The sequence below is a fragment of the Polypterus senegalus genome, chromosome 1, assembly GCF_016835505.1.
Source record: "Polypterus senegalus isolate Bchr_013 chromosome 1, ASM1683550v1, whole genome shotgun sequence".
Lineage (NCBI taxonomy): Eukaryota > Metazoa > Chordata > Cladistia > Polypteriformes > Polypteridae > Polypterus > Polypterus senegalus.
Window position 1 is genome coordinate 194,143,024 of NC_053154.1, and position 19,908 is coordinate 194,162,931.

General features: G+C 40.9%; 1 protein-coding gene across 4 annotated transcripts in view; it reads left to right on the plus strand.

The window, feature by feature from the left end:
- opa1 (OPA1 mitochondrial dynamin like GTPase) overlaps positions 1-19,908 on the plus strand; it is a 240,686-nt gene that overhangs the window by 35,927 nt on the left and 184,851 nt on the right. For all 4 annotated transcript variants that reach the window (XM_039766026.1, XM_039766043.1, XM_039766034.1 and 1 more), the window contains one exon: positions 1,759-1,863. In XM_039766026.1, the coding sequence (XP_039621960.1) occupies positions 1,759-1,863 (105 nt within the window). The remainder of the gene's footprint in view (positions 1-1,758; positions 1,864-19,908) is intronic.

Sequence of the window (19,908 nt, forward strand, 5' to 3'; positions counted from 1 at the left end):
ACATCGGATTGAGTTTTTAAATTAAAGACCAGTCTTTCTCCGTCATTCATCAGTTAAGTGACCTGTTTTTAATTCAGATGCTTGGTGCTGCTTCAGTACATTTCATTTTTGTTCACTAGAGTGTTTTTCGAAGTGGTTTATTTTACAGTTTTTTAGTAAAAATACATGTGCTTAAGATGTTGTGTGCATATGACTGGATGACTTGACATATGGATTATGTGGCTCGAGTAATTCGAGATGTTTTCATGGATGGTTTTATATTTGCTATTGTCCTGTGTGGTCTTCATAGGTGCCCCTTCTATGAGAAAGTTTGTTATATCAGTTCTTGATAAAAACCTGAGAATAAAAAAAAAATCTCAGCCATCACTACAAGCTACATGGGTGCTCAATATGAACAAAAATATTAGAATGCCTGACCATTGCATTCAAATACATAGACTTTAATATGGAAATGTTCCCCCCTTTGCAGCTATAGCAGCTTCCACTGTCCTTGAAAGGCTTTCCACAAGATTTTGGAGTGTTTCTGTGATAATTTGTGCCCATTCATTCTGTAGAGCATTTATAAGGTCAGGCATTGATGTTGGACAGGAAGGCCTGGCTTGCAATCTCAATTCCAGTTTATCCTAAAGGTGTTCGATGGGGTTGCAGTCAGGACTTTATGCGGGGCAGTCAAGTTCTTCCACACTGAAGTCATCCAACCGTGTCTTTATGGACCTTAGCTTTGTGCACTATACCACAGTCATGCTGGAATAGATAGGGGCCTTCCCCAATCTGTTTCCACAAAGTTGAAAGCATAGTGTTGTCCAAAATGTCTTGATATGCTGAACCAATAAGAGTGCCGTTTACTGGAAATAAGGGGCCTTAGGTCAAACATTGACAAACAGCCCAACACCATTATTCCCCCCTCCACCAAACTTCACAGTTGGCATAATGCAGTCAGGCAAATAACCTTCTCCTGGCATCTGCCAAACCTAGCCTCACCCATCTGACTGTCAAACAAACAAAAGTGTTATTCGTCACTGCATAGAATGTTTTTTCCACAGTCCAGTAGGAGGTATGCTTTACACCACTCCATCTGATGCTTGGCTTTGGATTTGGTAATGAGTGGCTTGGATGTAGCTGCTCGGCCATAGAAACCCTTTACATTAACCCACTAATGCCAGTGAAAGTTTAGAACTCTCCAGCCATGGAATCAGCAGAATGTTGTTACTTTTATGTACCATGTACCTTAGCAGTTGTTGACCCTGCTCTGTGAATTTTATGTGGTCTTCCACTTTGTGGCTTTTGAGTTATTGTTGTTCATAAATGGTTCCACTTTCCAGTAATACCACTTACAGTTTACTGTGGAATATCCAGCAGGGATGAATTTTCATAAACTGTCTTATTACAAAGGTGGTATCACAGTACCACCCTTGAAGTCACTGAACTCTTCAGAATGACCCATTTCATTTTACAAATGTTTATAAATGGAGACTGTATTGCTAGGTGCTTGATTTTATACACCTGTGGCAATGGGACTGATTAAAGCACCTGAATTCAATAATTAAGAGGTATGTCCCAATACTTTTGTCCGTAAAGTGTATAAAAGAGAAAAAATAATTTTTGGGTGAAGTATTACTTTAAGCATCTGAATACATGTCATGGTAAATAATAAGCTTGTGATGAGATGAAGACGTCAATGAGAGAACTATGGTGCTCTTTCTATTTACTAATGAAGAACTGTTTTAATTACTCACAAATATCTGTAATTCATTGTAGTTGAAATATCAGAAAATCCTGGAACGCTTGGAAAAAGAAAACAAAGAGTTAAGAAAAGTGGTGCTTCAGAAAGATGACAAAGGGATTCACCAGAGGAAGGTGAAGGTGAGCTAGGTTTTTCTACTTATCAGCTGTGATAAATTTTAGTAAAAGTTTAGTTTGTAGCTTGTTTCGTGTTGCTGTTTTAAGAGACAAATATCTCTGAAAAAATATGGCATTTAATAATTTTTATTATTACCAATTGTTATTAGGAAGGTAGTGAATGACAATATGTTTAAATATAGTACACAACTTCTTTTAAAAAAAGTGAACTTCCTTTTTGAAATACAGTGCATCCGGAAAGTATTCACGGCGCATCACTTTTTCCACATTTTGTTATGTTACAGCCTTATTCCAAAATTGATTTAATTCATTTTTTCCTCAGAATTCTACACACAACACCCCATAATGACAACGTGAAAAAAGTTTAAGTAAGATTTTTGCAAATTTATTAAAAATAAAAAAAATTGAGAAAGCACATGTACATAAGTATTCACAGCCTTTGCCATGAATCTCAAAATTGAGCTCAGGTGCATACTGTTTCCCCTGATCATCCCTGAGATGTTTCTGGAGTTTAATTGGAGTCCACCTGTGGTAAATTCAGTTGATTGGACATGATTTGGAAAGGCAAACACCTGTCTATATAAGGTCCCACAGTTGACAGTTCATGTCAGAGCATAAACCAAGCATGAAGTCAAAGGAATTGTCTTGTAGGCCTCCGAGACAGGATTGTCTCGAGGCACAAATCTGGGGAAGGTCACAGAAAAATTTCTGCTGCTTTGATGGTCCCAATGAGCACATTGGCCTCCATCATCCATAAGTGGAAGAAGTTTGAAACCACCAGGACTCTGACTCTAGAGCTGGCCGGCCATCTAAACTGAGCGATCGGGGGAGAAGGGCCTTAGTCAAGGAGGTGACCAAGAACCCGATGGTCACTCTGTCAGAGCTGCAGAGGTCCTCTGTGGAGAGGGGATAACCTTCCAGAAGGACAGCCATCTCTGCAGCAATCCTCCAATCAGGCCTGTATGGTAGAGTGGCCAGACAGAAGCCACTCCTTAGTAAAAGGCACATGGCAGCCTTCCTGGAGTTTGCCAAAAGGCACCTGAAGGACTCTCAGACCATGAAAACAAAATTCTCTGGTCTGATGAGACAAAGATTGAACTCTTTTGTGTAAATGCCAGGTGTCCCGTTTGGAGGAAACCAGGCACCGCTCATTACTTGGTCAATACCATCCCTACAGTGAAGTATGGTGGTGGCAGCATCATGCTGTAGGGATGTTTTTCAGCGGCAGAAACTGGGAGACTAGTCAGGATAAAGGGAAAGATGACTGCAGCAATGTACAGAGACATCCTGGAGGAAAACCTGCTCCAGAGCGCTCTAGTCCTCAGACTGGGGCGACGGTTCATCTTTCAGCAGGACAATGACCCTAAGCACACAGCCAAGATATCAAAGGAGTGGCTTCAGGACAACTCTGTGAATGTCCTTGAGTGGCCCAGCCAGAGCCCAAACTTGAATCCGATTGAATATCTCTGGAGAGATCTTAAAATGGCTGTGCACCGATGCTTCCCATCCAACCTGATGGAGCTTGCGAGGTGCTGCAAAGAGGAATGGGCGAAACTGGCCAAGGATAGGTGTGCCAAGCTTGTTTCATCATATTCAAAAAGACTTGAGGCTGTAATTGCTACCAAAGGTGCATCGACAAAGAATTGAGCAAAGGCTGTGAATATTTATGTACATGTGATTTCTCAGTTTTTTTATTTAACCTCAAGTAAACTTTTTCACGTTGTCATTATGGGGTGTTGTGTGTAGAATTCTGAGGAAAAAAATGAATTTAATCTATTTTGGAATAAGGCTGTAACATAACAAAATGTGGAATAAGTGATGTGCTGTGAATACTTTCCGGATGCACTGTATTTCTCCCCCTATATTTATTGAAAGTCGTACAACATTTTCGAGTATTTATCAATTGCACAAGTCTGAATACTGATCATTAATCCTTACAGTTATACACAGGTGCAGAGACAAGCACATTTTTCTCATGTTTCAAGATCTAGGAGGCACATAATCTGGAAATTTGGAAATGGAGAGAGGTGGGTAGAGTAGCCAAAAATTATGCTCAAGTAAGAGTAGTGTTACTTCAAAGTAATATTACTCAAGTAGAAGTGAAAAATAGTCATCCAAAAAATTCCTCAAGTAAGAATAAAAAAGTATTTGGTGAAAAGACTACTCAAGTACTGAGTAACTGTTTTATCATAATAAATTATTTATTTTTTAGAAATGGTGTAATAAGATAGCAGAATTTGCACATTATTTTATATTTTTGTCTATTTCCAAATGATAAAAAAAAATGAGTAAAAATAAATAACATCTTCACAAAATTAAGATGCACAAATAACACAACGTTCCATATCTCAGTTTTTCACAACAAAGCTTTTGAAGCCAATACCTACAGTAGGTAACATATATGTTTGAACAGTGCAAACTACTTACAGTGACAAGATATATTGTACACTGACAGTATAATACTACATATTCACTTGCCCTCCAAATAGCACAGCTGATAGAAAATAACATTAGAACAAGGCATCTTGTGCACGTACAAGAAGTCTCACTTTACCTTGACTGTCTGTGTCTGTGCATGTTTGGTTAAAGCGTGCTTGTTCTTCACTCAGTGAAGTGATGGTTAAGCTTCAGCAGGAGTTGGCTTTCATTTTTCATGTATTCTTTCTTTCTCTTTCTCTTGTCTGTGAGGAGTTTGTGCTGCTATTCCTCCACAGTTTGTAGCATGGCTACATCTGATTTGTGAAACGGAGCCATGTGATTAGCGTTGCTACATCTGATTAGTGAAACTGAGTCTTGTGATTATTGTTGCTACATCTGATTAGTGAAACAGTCATGCAGTAGATCCACTGGCGGCTTCTCTCTGGCAAAAATATAGCATATCTAATGGAAAAAAAGTAACTATTTGAGTGTTGCCCAATGTAGAGCAGTAAGAGTACAGTCTCTTCTTCACAAATGTACTCAAGTAAAAGTAAAAAGTATGGTGGAGTAAAACTACTCTTAGAAGTACAATTTTTAAAAATGTTACTCAAGTAAATGTAACGGAGTAAATATAACTCGTTACTACCCACCTCTGGAAATGGACAGACATATATGATTGAGAAAATTGCTAGAAGATCTTCATTGATAATCATATGTCAGTCAACCTATGATTTGAATATTCTGTTACTTCATAATGTAGAAAGTTTACCATAAGCCACCTTATTCTCAAAATGTTTTATTTTGGTAATTTTTAAATTTGTGTTTCTGAAACTTTAATTTTAAATAAAAATCTCTATCTTAAACTAGAAGAACTACTTGAAAGCACAATACATTTTGAGTGTAGCATGTCTTCATCATTTTGTATGGTGGTTACATAGCATTTTGAAAAAAAAACAACAAATGTATCGCATTTTAAGGGTATTTACTTTACCCAATTGTGTTGTTGTTATGTATTCATTTGACAGCTGAATCAAGCTGAATCACTTAGCAAGAAATGTCCTCATGTAGAGTAGGACTACTAAATTGGCCAAAATGAATATTCAAATGAAAAATAAGCATATAGTTAAATACAAGTTACAATTCTAGGTGCTACTTGTACATTTGTATTTCGTGTTTTTTTTTGTATATTTATGCTTTTATAATTATTTTAACTTTTGTAATGCAGTGTGTTCGTAAAGTAAGAAGTCCTTATAACTCATGCACTGTTGCTTGAAAGACGTATGTATAAACTCAGGCTAATATACTTGAAAACATAGCCCTTCACAAAAATTGGATGCTCTGTACATGCAAAATCATGTAATCAAAAAGAAAGTGAGAAAACTTCACCTTTTCATAATTTGCATTAAGCCCAAATATAATCATTTATAATTACTCAAACACTTAAACATCAGTAATAGATATGTTTTCCTCAGATTTTTAGTCCTTGAGTCCAGAAAATGCAACAGTATACCCATCTCTCTGTTATATACATTGAGGTATTGTGGGTCTATACATGTTTTACAAATGAAGCAGCTAAATGTACTAAATATTGCACAATATCACTAATATAAGATTACATATATAAATTCTGTCCTTCTGCTCAATCATTTCGATCTTTACTTCAATACCATTACACCTATTCTGTCAAATCTTTGCAGTTATTTCTGGTATAGTCTAACTTTAAATACAGGCTAATGAATTTATAGATTTTCTACATATAAATATCTGGATAAAAATAAAAAACTGAGACAGCGTTATGAACAGATGCCATTTTCACTGGATCTTTTAACATTCTAACCTCAGCATCTTCAGAACACAGAGTGATGTCATTGTGATTTATACTTAAAAAGAATTCAAAATGATTGTATAGCAAAATTATACCGATTTAAGGTGTTTATGTTGACTACAATAATAGAGAGTTTGTAAATATTTTAAGTATGTTGAAAATTAACAGTATTTTTACATTTGCTGCTTAATAACTCTTTTAAAGGTTAATTGTATTGAAAGACCTCTTCTAAATGCTCATTTTATGCCGAACAAACAAACATCATATTCAGTTTTTATTTAGGGCTATAATAAAGGAGTAAGTGATCTGTTTGTGATTAGATCTGTGCTTGTACTGGAGTAACAAATGTCTTTTGAAACAAGGGGATTGAGTGGGGTTAGACACTTCATTGGAAGGGTGGACTTTAATTTCTATGTCAGCAATCAAGTTGTATGTTGTGACTATGGTACATTCCACATGCTGTATAACATCTCAGTATTATTACTAGATGCTAAATAGTACTAAAAGTGTTTCTGCTTTGATGAGGAGGTCACAATTGTCAGATCTGTTTTTTTTTTTATCTTTTATTTGCTTTACGCATGTAACATACATTTTATCACTCTTTCTGGTGATGCCAGGTAGAACAGCATATACATACATATACCCCAGGAAAATAAATGAATAGAACAAAAAATAAATCAATAAATCAAACCAAGATGGTTTGGATGTCTGTCTTATGTTCTTCTATAAAGGGGACGCAAATATATAATTGATATTTCCCCTTAATTTTTTTATAAAAAATTGTTAAAAAAAAATGATTCATTTAGTGTCAGCTTTAGAATACAGTACATTTAATCACAACCCTTTTGGGCTTACTTTCCCCTATACCTCCATTTGGTGTGTTTAGGTGGATTGGGGGGGTGTTGGTCACAGAGTGTAATGACACTGGATTACAAATGAAGGAGTGTACATTTTGCTATTTTTTTAGCTTGGATGCGCATAGGCTTAGTTTTTTGGTTGATAAATGGTGCAAAGGTGTTGTTCATCGGTTTTATGCAGAAATTGAGTTATGGTAATTTTTCTCACTGATCAAGGTGAATTACAGGTATCTCTGAGCCTGGATATACTAGCAAAATTGCTAGGTGGGGTGGGGCTTCACTTGTTTCCAGTATTTGGATAGTAATTTGCCTATAGTGTATTCTTGGATGTGTGTGTGCTAACAACATTAATAAGTATCTGTAGGTCTGTAGCCAGCATTCTTCATCTTAGGCAAGCTACAATTAATGAGGCTAGCTGCAAGTTTCCTTTTAGTGTAGTTATTCCAGATAAGTTGAAAATTTGAAACTTCACAAGCGAGGAAAGTCAGGTGTAGTAGTTCAAGGTTGAGATGAAAAGAATTTATATCAGTACTGCTAATGCTCATCATTAAGCAACATGTACTCTGTTTGAAATAAAATGGTTGCCTCATCAGTGATTAACAATACTAAAGGATGGCTTCAGGTAAGCCAGTGTTGGGTATATCTTTCACTTTCACAAAAATTAAACTGCTTTCTGAAATACTAGCCAATTGATTATATACAGATTATCTGCTTCATGTGTTTAATTAAATTCTTGTGACAGTAGTCTGTATTTCACCATATGCTGATGTGTCAACTGCAGCACAAATACTTTACATGACAATGAAACTCAAGGAGTTATTGTTCAAAATTATTATGGAATGAGTACAGTATTACTACAATTCCAATTTCAATTCCACCATTAGTATTAAAAGGACAAAATGCTGGACAAATATGGAAATGTCTTCAATGCTTGTGAAATACATTTTATAATACCTTTGTCCATCTGAAACATTATTTAAATATTTCAAAATACAGAAAGTGATAAAGAAAAAAGTGCAATAGCACAGCTAGTGCAGTACATCTTTTACAGAGTTTGGCGTGAGATGTCATCCTCAAAGAGTTTACATAAGGCTACATGTGCTGTAATTAACAGAGTTTCTAAGTGCTGATGATTACTGTAATGAAATTTGGTAAACTGTACAAATAGCATGCAGTATTAATTAGTTTGCCAAGATAATTAATTTCTAAAGAAGAGCAATATGGATATAGCTAAAAATGAAAATGGTGTTTCATTGCTTTCAAAATCAAATTAATTTATTCTAAACATAAGTTTGTTTGAGTCATCCATGTGAAATTTGTGGATGATTCACTTGAAATTTCCATGCAGATTCAGACTAGTGTACAAGGCTGGCAAAATTAAAAGAAAAAAATTCCATTTGATTTTAGATAGTAGAGATGCAGCAAGTTTTGCTCAGCTTTTATTAGGGATATAACAATGCCAGAATTTTCGTGTTCAATACAAATACCAGTGAATTCTTATGATACTCAGTATCTTCGATACCATGGCAAAAACAGAAGTCATATTCAGTGGCTTTTTATTACTTCCATAATTTAATTGAACAGTGTTATGCTTTTTTTTTTTTGCAATAGAATATAAAATTATATAAATACTAACAGTAACAACAGCTTTAAAATACTGGTATATTTATTAAGTAGTTACCCATCTATCATTAAGGAAAACAAGTGTTGGCATTGTAGCAGTAGGGGGTACTATCGCTCCCTTGAACCCTCAGGTACCATGTCAAACACCAGGTAAAAGTGCAATAATTCTTTATTATAATAATTATATGCACTAAGCACCCTGTACTCCACACTATACTCACTAATAAACACAATAATAAATCAATAATCAATCCTCCAACTCCCAGACGCGTTGCCCTCCTTCCACCCAGCTCAGCTCAACGCTCTGGTGTTTCACTGTCCTTTTTATAGTCCACGACCCGGAGGTGCTCCTTAACCTGCAGTCCATGTGTCTTCCTAGCATTTCCGGGTCAAATCAATACTCTTCTTTCTTTGTCAGCCCGAAAGCACTTTATTCCTTCCGTCCTTGTGACCTGCAAGTACTTCTGGGCTGTAGGAAAACCAAATGTCTCTGTGCCTCCCTGCAGCGTCCCCTGGCGGCCCCGACGTTATTCAGCAAGGCTGTGTATTACAACTCCAAAATCCATGATGCCCTACTGGAATTTGGGGCATCTCCACATTGCAGGGAGGGCTCCATCTGGCGGCTTGGGGGTCTTGGCCAGGATAGGCTGCCAGGCATAGTCCACAGCATACATAAATTTCAAACCTTGTGTTGTATCTTGATGTTAATGTGTGGCAAATATGGGGATCCCCGCAGTTTATTAACAAATGGAATTGGGGATATTTCATCATAGGATATGTAAAAAAAAAATAAACAAAATGATATCATCATGAATGAAGTGTTTTAATTTATAAAATGCACATGTTACATTTATTCTCTGATATTTTCTGTCCAATAACTGAAAACTACTTCTTAAATTCCACACAAATATAAAAATTCAGATATTTGTATAGTGCCTTGGTGTTTTGTTGCATTACAATCTGGAATTAAAATGCATTTTTGGGGGTTAGTACCATTTGATTTATACAACATTGCTGCCACTTAAAGGTGAAAAATATTTTTGTTGTGACAAAAGCAATAATTAAGACAAAAATAGAAATCATTATTGTGCATAAATATTCTCTCCCCAAAGTCAATACTTTGTTGATCCACGTTTTGCAGTAATTACAGCTCCATGTCTCTTGGGGAAATTCTCTATCAGCTTAGCTCATCTAGCCACTAGGATTTTCACCCATTCCTTAAGGCAAAACTGCTCCAACTCCTTCAAGTTAGGTTGCATTATTGTACATCAATTTTCAAGTCATGCCACAGATTCATAATTGGATTAAGGTTATGACTTTGAATGGGCTGTACCAACTCAGTTAAATGTTTCTCTTTAAACCACTCCAATGTAGCTGTAGCAGTATGTTTAGGGTCATTGTCTTGCTGGAAGGGGAATCTTTGTCCCAGGCTTAGCTCTCTGGCAGACAGAAACAGGTTTTCTTGTATTTTGTACAGGTTTGCCCTGTATTTAGTGCCATCCATCTTCTGCCATGTTTCACTATGGGAATAGTATTCTCGGGGTGATGGCATTTCCTATGATGGCCAAGATGTTCAGATTTAGTCTCGTCTGACAAGAGAACCTTCCATATATTTAGGGAATCCAGCGCATGCTTTTGGGAAAACTCCAAACTTGTTTTCTTAAATTTTTCTTTAACCAATGTCTTTTTTTCTACCCATTCTTCCATAAAGTCCTTCTCTGTGGAGGATACAGCTTAAAGTGGACTGTTGGACAGATATTCCCATGTCCGCTTTGGATCTTTGCAGCTACTTCAATCTGTGGTGTCTTTATTGTATTTCTGATGAATGCCCTCTTTGCCCGGTCTATGAGTTTTGGTGGGTGGCAGTATAACCATGCAGTCTCTTGTTAGGTTTGTAGTGGTGCCATATTCTTTACATTTTGTTATGATGGATTTAATGTGTGCCATAGAATATTCAAAGTTTGGAATATTTTTTTTCTTCTATTTCTACCTTTTTCTTTATCTGTGCTTCTCCACAACTTTGACCTGTCAATGATCTGTTTGGAGTGCTCCTTGGTCTTCATTTTACCTGTATAGTAGTATTGCAGAGTCAGGGGCCTTTCAGAACAGGTCTCTTTATACATACATCATGTGAAAGATCATATAACACTTTGATTGTGCACAGGTGGATCCTAATCAACTAATTATGTGGCTTCTGAAGATAACTGGTTGAACTCACAATTTTTCAGTTTTTTTTTTTTTTTAACCTATATGGAAGGTATTTTATTTTCATTCCACTTCAACAATTTGGATTATCTTGTCCATTATGTAAAATCCAAATGAAAAATCAATTTTAATTCCAGATTTTAATGCTACAAAACAGGGAAAACAGGCATTATGCTTGGTGAGACATGCTATACCAAACAACATAAGTTGTAGTTTCAGTCTTGCCTTGATACTTTCTCATTAGTGCTGCCAGTCCTCTCACAACCCACAGTCCTATAGGAGTAACTGTGAATATGTGTGGGGTCCCCTTCTCCATGCTGGCATGCTCATGACAGTCTGAAAATGACTGCATAGCCTCCATTCATTTTTCAGAACTGTTTAGGAAAATGTTGAAAGCGATTTCTCTTATGATCTCCTCTTTCAAGTGCATGACAAAAGTTAAATACAAGTTAAATGATTGTACCTCATGTCATAGGTAAAGTTATTTCACTCCCAAAAGCGCAAAGAACTGTTTCTGAATTAATTCCATAATGGAAAGTGGCAAAAAGCGTACCACTGTGTGTTATTAAATCAAATCGTTCCTGCACTCATGTACTGAAACTCTCCTGTCTTGAAGTTAAAAGCTTTTCCAGAGGCTCATACATAATGCCGCACATAGAAGTCACATTAAAACATGGCATACAGACAAAAGCTCAAATGTTTGTATGCACAAAAAAAATCCAGATGCATAAATCTGTGCGAACACCAACTTCCACGTTCTTCCGCTACATAAATCCCAGTCAGTGTGAAAAGTAATGCACGTGCACGCGCCTGCCGCCACTCCCAAACTCCTCCCAGAATTACGCCTCTGAATATGCAAATCAATATAAATAGCCCTTAAACTCTGCGTTCTATGAAAAGACAATGACAAAAGCATGGGGAAATAGAATAATTTCAGCGAAATTCAAAAAAAACCAAAGGAAGTTGATCGAGTGACACAGAATGTCAGAGAAACTCAAAAGTTCAAGTTCACAAAGTCGCACAGTGCCCGAAATAAAAAAGAATTTGTCAGATATTAAAGTCGCCATGAAAAGGCGAGTCGTAGCCACTGTCTGAGTGTCATATGGAAGCTTATTAGGGTACAGAGAAAAGAAAAAAAAATAGGCACACAGTGCAGAACTTTAATCTCGAAATTTCCACTTGAATAACGTAGTTTATTTTGTCATCAAAGTAGAACATCATAAACTTCATCTTAAAATCTTTAATTTACTAATTTCTCGAATACCATCGTAACTAAAGGAGCATGTTAAATGCTTTGTATTGTATTTGTTCTTCTATGTGCTCTGTGCATGTACCCCTGCATGATTCTTAAACGGGCTTTCTCTTCCTCCGACAGGGCACAGAATCCATTACATTTGTGATATTAGAGCTCTCTGAATAATTTAAATACTGAGATGTATACTTGTAATAATTTTCATGATAATAGGAATTAAAGTATGTTATTAAACATGGGAACACGGTGGGGCAATGATAGTGACGAGCTGGCGCCTCGTCCAGAGATTGTTCCTGCCTCACGCAAGATGCTTGCTGCGCCGCGTGCGACCTTTGATGAAATAATTTATTGCAGCAGTACTGTCTCTTTCAAATGTACTAACCTCCAATTCCTGTCCTCCCTTTTCTTTCTCCAAGTAACCAATCGCCACACGATCAGCTCTGTAATAGATGTCAAGCCATCTGTAGGCTTAGAACGCTGATTCTTTAATACTTTTAAGGAACATTGAAATATCTTCATAGTACATGTTTAATTATTTTATCCATCTATCCATCCAGTGTCGCGCCAGTTCCAGCAAGAATACAGCATGAGGCAGGAACAATCCCTGAATGGGTGGCAGCTCGTCACTAGCACTGTGACACCGTGTCCTCGCATGTTTAATTATTTACAATATAGATTATTTCTTTCACTATCTTCAAATTAGGAATTTTGTTAAATATAACCTGCCTGATTTTCCTCATCTTGAACCCTCGTCCATGCTGGAAAAAATATTGCTCAATTTCAAGGACTCAGACACCATCTCTGCAATATATACAATTATTTTACAGTCCCTCCCTCTCAAAGATCCAAGAGGACACTGGGAAAAAGATCTCTCAATTAATATATCAGAAAAGGAGTGGAAAATAGCAATGCAGAGAATTCACTCGAGCTCCATATGCACAAAGCATACAATTATGTAACTCAAAATTAGCACATCTGTCTCGCCTAAAACTCTCCAAAATGTCTCCAGGGCAAGATCCAAACTGCAAAAGCTGCAATCAAGTCCCAGCCTCACTGGGTCACATGTTTTGGGCCTGCATCAAATTCATGTCATTCTGGACCAAAATTTTTAATTACCTTTCAGACAGCCTTGGTCTCACAATCCCTCCTAACCCATTAACAGCTGTGTTTGGGGTTCTTCCAGATGGGTTTAAAATGGAAAAGGAAAAAAAAAAACTGTGATTGCATTCACTACACTTTTGGCACGCAGACTTACTTTGCTAAACTGGAAGCATCCTAACTCTCCTCTTTTAAGTCAGCGGGAAACCAATGTTTTATACTATTTGAAATTGGAAAAAATCAAATACTCAGAGGATCTGTACAGAATTTTTTCAAAACATGGCAGGATCTAATAAGTAATATTTTAGAATAAGCTCTTAAAGCACAGAGGAAGCAATTATTTCTGTATTTCTTTTTCTTCTCTATTCATCTCTATTGGCTTATCAAACTCAAACTCATAAATTTAGGTATGTTTACAAGCAAGTTTTACTCCGTTGGCCTTGCCCTTTCTCTCAGGGGTGGGGGTCGATTTGTTCTCAGTCCTGCTTTTTGTGATTTGTATGGAATGATTGCAATAAAATTAATAAAATTTCAAAAAAAATATATATAGATTGTCACGCTTGGGTCACAGATTTGCACAGAGACACAAAAGGTCAAAGAAACAAGAAGGATTTCTATTCAAACACTGCAAAAAACATTTGTCTCTTCAAACTTGCTCCTTGACAGAGGTGACAGTTTCATCTATCAATTAAAGGTAAGCGTGCGTATCTTCTTCTTCAAAGGAGTACGCATCAGGAGCAGGAGCAGTCAGAGAGAGAGACAGAGAAAGCAAAACAAATCAATACCAAAACTGACAGGCGCTGCACAAGGCTTTTAAGTAAGCAGACTACCACCTGAGGGTTGTATTACACATTATAGCGCAAGTGAGAAGGGTAAGGAGCAATGTGAAGGTAGTCTGTGTTTCAGAGGTTGGGGTTTTCCCAGGGGCGTCTGTATCCTCTTGGGGTGCGAGCAGCCCTCCAGCTCACACCCTCCCCCTTAGCTTTATTCACATTCTCGTGAATCAAGCGACCCTTGAGGTTCATGTAGTCACGATAATGCGTCTGCGTTGACGTGTTCAGAACCTGGTCGATGTTTTACTGTGAAAATGTAAGGTTGTAAGCCCAGAAACCATCTCATGAGGTGAGAGTTTGTATCTTTCTGTCGGTATAACCATTGAAGTAGAGCATGATCAGTTACCAAAGTGAAGTTTCGTCCCCACAAGAAATAGCGAAGCGCTTCCACAGCCCACCTAATTGCCAAGCATTCTTTCTTAATTGTAGTATAATAATTGTTCCCTAGGAAGTAATTTCCTACTCAAATATGTGATTGGATGATGTTCTCCATCAAAAATCTGTGACAGGACTGCACCCACACTAAATGCACTTGCGTCTGTTTGCAAGATAAAATCCTTTGTGAAATCCAGGTTCCTTAGAACCGGATAAGAAGACAATGCTTTTTTTAAATCGGTGAAAGAACATTTGCAATTTTCTGTCCACAAGATAGGTCAGTTTTTTCTGCCTCTAGTAAGTTCTGTAAGAGGAGCAGCTCTATATGCAAAATTTGGAATGAATCTTTTGTAGTAACCAGCAAGCCCCAGAAAAGCACGTACCTATTTCTGTGTTTTTGGTCTCGGGTGTGCAAGCATTTCTTCTATTTTCCTTAACTGTGGCCTAAGTAAACCCTTGCCCATAGAATAACCTAAGTAATGAGTCTCGGACATGCCCAGTTTACGTTTGTTAGGGTTAGCAGTAAGGCCAGCCTGTCTTAAGCTTTCAAGAACAGCTTGAAGCCGCTCTAAGTGTGTTTGCCAATCATTGCTGAAAATCACGACATCGTCAAGGTATATCCCGGAATACAGTAATCCCTCCTCGATCGCGGGGGTTGCGTTCCAGACCCCCCCGCGATAGGTGAAAATCCGCGAAGTAGAAACCATATGTTTGTATGATTATTTTTATATATTTTAAGCCCTTAGAAACTCTCCCACACGGTTTATAAATATTCTCCGCACAGTTATACAGTAAACCCTTGTTTATCGCGGTTAATCCGCTCCAGACAGATAAATGAATTTCCACGAAGTAGGATTCTTTATTTATAAATCTAATCTTTTCGTAGTTAGAGCATAGAAAACCTGTTTACGACCTTCTAAATACGTTTTTTAACATTATTAGAGCCCTCTAGACATGAAATAACACCCTTTAGTCAAAAGTTTAAACTGTGCTCCATGACAAGACAGAGATGACAGTTCTTTCTCACAATTAAAAGAATGCAAACATATCTTCCTCTTCAAAGTGTGCGTAAGGAGCGGAGAATGTCCGAGAGAGAGTAAACAATGAAAAATCAATAGGGCTGTTGCGCTTTTAAGTATGCAAGCACCGCGATAAAGCAGCGGCAATGAAGGGATCAATGCGAAGGTAGCCTTTCAGCATTTTTTACAGGAGCGTCCCTATCTTCTAAGCAAACAGCCTCTGTGCAAAAGCCCCTCTGCTCACATCTCCTCCGTCAAGCGCAGAGAACGTCAGAGAGAGAGAGCGAGATTAAAGCAAACAATCAAAAAATCAATAAGTGTGCTTTTGGTGCACCTCGATAAAGCGGCATTTCTTAGAGGAGCGTCTGTATCCACTAGGCAAACGGCTTCTGTGCAAGCAGCACCTCTGCTCACACCCCCTCCGTCAGCAGAGAATGTCAGAGAGGGTGAGATAGAGGCAGAGACAAGCAAACAATCGAGCAAAGCGCAGGAGGCATATCTTATAGCATTGAGGGGTTTTAGTTAATATGTAATACGTGCTCTGATTGGGTAGCTTTTAAGCCATCCGCCAATAGCGTCCCTTGTATGAAATCAACTGGGCAAACAAACTGAGGAAGCATGTACCATAAATTAAAAGACCCATTGTCAGAAATCATGAATCAGCAAAAAATCCGCAATATACATTTACATATGCTTACATCTAAAATCCGCGATAGAGCAAAACCGCGAAAGTCAAAGCGCGATACAGCAAGGGATCATTGTATTCAGAATGAGGACGCAGGATCTGATCCATCATACACTGAAAAGTTAGAGGTGCTCCGTGAAGACCAAACGGGAGTCTTCTCGGTAGGGCCACCCAAGGCAAACTGGTCCTAGGTGAGGGATGAGACAAAGAGCGGTTCAACAAACCTCTGATGAAGAATAAAAACCTTGGACGACGTTTTCCCTTGCCCGGACGCGGGTCACCGGGCCCCCCTCTGGAGCCAGGCCTGGAGGTGGGGCTCGATGGCGAGCGCCTGGTGGCCGGGCCTGCACCCATGGGGCTCGGCTGGGCACAGCCTGAAGAGGTAACGTGGGTCCTCCTCCCCATGGGCTCACCAGCTATGGGAGGGGCCAAGGAGGTTGGGTGCAGTGTGAGTTGGGTGGTGGCGAGGCGGGACCTTGGCGGTCTGATCCTCGGCTACAGAAACTGGCTCTTGGGACGTGGAATGTCACCTCTCTGAAGGGGAAGGAGCCTGAGCTAGTGCGCGAGGTCGAGAGGTTCCGGCTAGATATAGTCGGACTCATCTCGACGCACAGCTTGGACTCTGGAACCAATCTCCTTGAGAGGGGCTGGACTCTCTACCACTCTGGAGTTGCCCCCGGTGAGAGGCGCCGAGCAGGTGTGGGCATACTTATTGCCCCCCGACTCGGAGCCTGTGCATTGGGGTTTACCTCAGTGGACGAGAAGGTGGCCTCCCTCCGCCTTCGGGTGGGGGGAAGGGTCCTGACTGTTGTTTGTGCGTATGCACCGAACAGCAGTTTCGAGTATCCACCCTTTTTGGAGTCTCTGGAGGGGGTGCTAGAGGGCATACCTTCTGGGGATTCCCTCGTTTTGCTGGGAGACTTCAATGCTCACGTGGGCAATGACAGTGAGACCTGGAAGGGCGTGATTGGGAGGAATGGCCCCGATCTGAACCCGGCGGTGTTTTGTTATTGGACTTCTGTGCTCGCCACGGATTGTCCATAACGAACACCATGTTCAAGCATAAGGGTGTTCATATGTGCACTTGGCACCAGGACACCCTAGGCCTCAGGTCGATGATCGACTTTGTGGTCGTGGTCGTCGGACTTGCAGCCATATGTCTTGGACACTCGGGTGAAGAGAGGGGCGGAGCTGTCAACTGATCACCACCTGGTGGTGAGTTGGCTTCGATGGTGGGGGAAGATGCCAGTCAGACCTCGTAGGCCCAAACGTGTTGTAAGGGTCTGCTGGGAACGGCTGGCAGAGTCCCCTGTCAGAAGTAGCTTCAACTCCCACCTCCGGCAGAACTTCAACCACGTCCCGAGGGAGGTGGGGGACATTGAGTCCGAATGGGCCATGTTCCGTGCCTCTATTGTTGAGGCGGCTGACTGGAGCTGTGGCCGCAAGGTGGTTGGTGCCTGTCGTGGCGGCAGTCCCCGAACCCGTTGGTGGACACCGCGGTGAGGGATGCCGCAAGCTGAAGAAGGAGTCCTATGGGACTTTTTTGTCCTGTGGGTCTCTGGAGGCAGCTGATAGGTACCGGCAGGCCAAGCGGAACGTGGCTTCAGTTGTTGCTGAGGCAAAACCGTCCGGCGTCTCAGGAGGGGGAAGCAGTGCAGTGTCAACACCGTATATGGTGGGGATGGTGCACTGCTGACCTCACTGACGCTAGGATCGGTGGGAGGAGTACTTCAAGACCTCCTTAATCCCACTAACATGTCTTCCACGAGGAAGCAGAGCCTGGGGACTCTGAGGTGGGCTCTCCCATCTCTGGGACTGAAGTCACCGAGGTGGTCAAAAAACTCCTTGGTGGCAGGGCCCTGGGGGTGGATGAGATACGCCCGGAGTTCCTTAAGGCTCTGGATGTTGTAGGACTGTCTTGGTTGACATGTCTCTGCAACATCGCATGGACATCGGGAACAGTGCCTCTGGATTGGCAGACCGGGTGGTGGTCCCCCTCTTTAAAAAGGGGGACCGGAGGGTGTGTTCCAACTATAGAGGGATCACACTCCTCAGCCTCCCTGGAAAAGTCTATTCGGGGGTTCTGGAGAGGAGGGTCCGTTGGATAGTCGAACCTCAGATTCAGGAGGAACAGTGTGGTTTTCGGCCCTGGTCGCGAACAGTGGACCAGCTCTACACCCTTAGCAGAATCCTGGAGGGTGCATGGGAGTTTGCCCAACCAGTCTACATGTGTTTTGTGGACTTGGAAAAGGCGTTCGACTGTGTTCCTCAGGGAATCCTGTGGGGGGTGCTCCGAGAGTATGGGGTACCGGCCCCCCTGATAAGAGTTGTTCGGTCTCTGTACAACCGGTGTCAGAGCCTGGTCTGCATTGCCGGCAGTAAGTCGAGCCCGTTTCCAGTGAGAGTTGGACTCCGCCAGGGCTGCCCTTTGTCACCGATTCTGTTCATAACTTTTATGGACAGAATTTCTAGGCGCAGCCAGGGTGTTGAAGGGGTCCGGTTTGGTGGACTCAGGATTGGGTCACTGCTTTTTACAGATGATGTTGTCCTGTTTGCTTCATCAGGCCGTGATCTTCAGCTCTCTGGATCGGTTTGCAGCTGAGTGTGAAGCGGCTGGGATGAGAATCAGCACCTCCAAATCCGAGAGCATGGTCCTCAGCCGGAAAAGGGTGGAGTGCCCTCTCAGGGTTGGGGGAGCGATCCTGCCCCAAGTGGAGGAGTTCAAGTATCTCGGGGTCTTGTTCACGAGTGAGGGAAGAATGGAGCGTGAGATCGACAGGCGGATCAGTGCGGCATCCGCAGTGATGCGGGCTCTGCATCGGTCTGTCATGGTGAAAAAGGAGCTGAGCCGTAAGGCAAAGCTCTCAATTTACCAGTCGATCTACGCTCCTACCCTCACCTATGGTCATGAGCTATGGGTAGTGACCGAAAGAACGAGATCGCGAATACAAGCGGCTGAAATGAGTTTCCTCCGCAGGGTGTCTGGGCTTTCCCTTAAAGATAGGGTGAGAAGCTCAGTCATCCGGGAGGGGCTCAGAGTAGAGCCGCTGCTCCTCCGCATCGAGAGGAGTCAGATGAGGTGGTTTGGGCATCTGATCAGGATGCCTCCTGGACGCCTCCCTGGTGAGGTGTTCCGGGCACGTCCAACCGGGAGGAGGCCCCGGGAAGACCCAGGACACGCTGGAGGGACTATGTCTCCCGGCTGGCCTGGGAACACCTTGGGATTCTCCCGGAAGAGCTGGAAGAAGTGGCCGGGGAGAGTGAAGTCTGGGCCTCTCTGCTTAAGCTGCTGCCCCCGCGACTCGACCTCGGATAAGTGGAAGAGGATGGATGGATGGAGTCACGAATGCTGTTTTCTTATAACTGCTAGCTTCTAAATGCACCTGCCAATAGCCTTTCGTGAGATCTAGCGTGGAGATATAGCTCACCTGGCCCAGTTTTTCCAACAGTTCATCGACATGGGGCATCGGATAAGCATCGAATTTAGAGACCTTATTCAAGTGTCAGGAGCGAACCGAACCATCTTGCTTTGGGACTAATACGACCAGGCTGCACCAGTCACTTTTACTTTCACGAATTACACCCAATGTCAGCATCTTTTTTACCTCTTCGCGCACAATATTTCGTCGCGTTTCCGGAATCCAGAACAGCTGCATCTGTACGCGAACATCAGGTTCAGTAGTGATTTTATGTTTTGTAATGTTAGTCTTGCCTAGTAAGTCTGAAAAGACATCAGTGTTCTGTTCTATCAAAGATAACAGTTCTGTCTTTTGTGTGTAAGTAAGGTTGTTACCAATGGCAACATCGGGCTGAGAAACAGCAGCCAAAGAAGTGTTAACCTCTTGTCGGTCGTGCCAT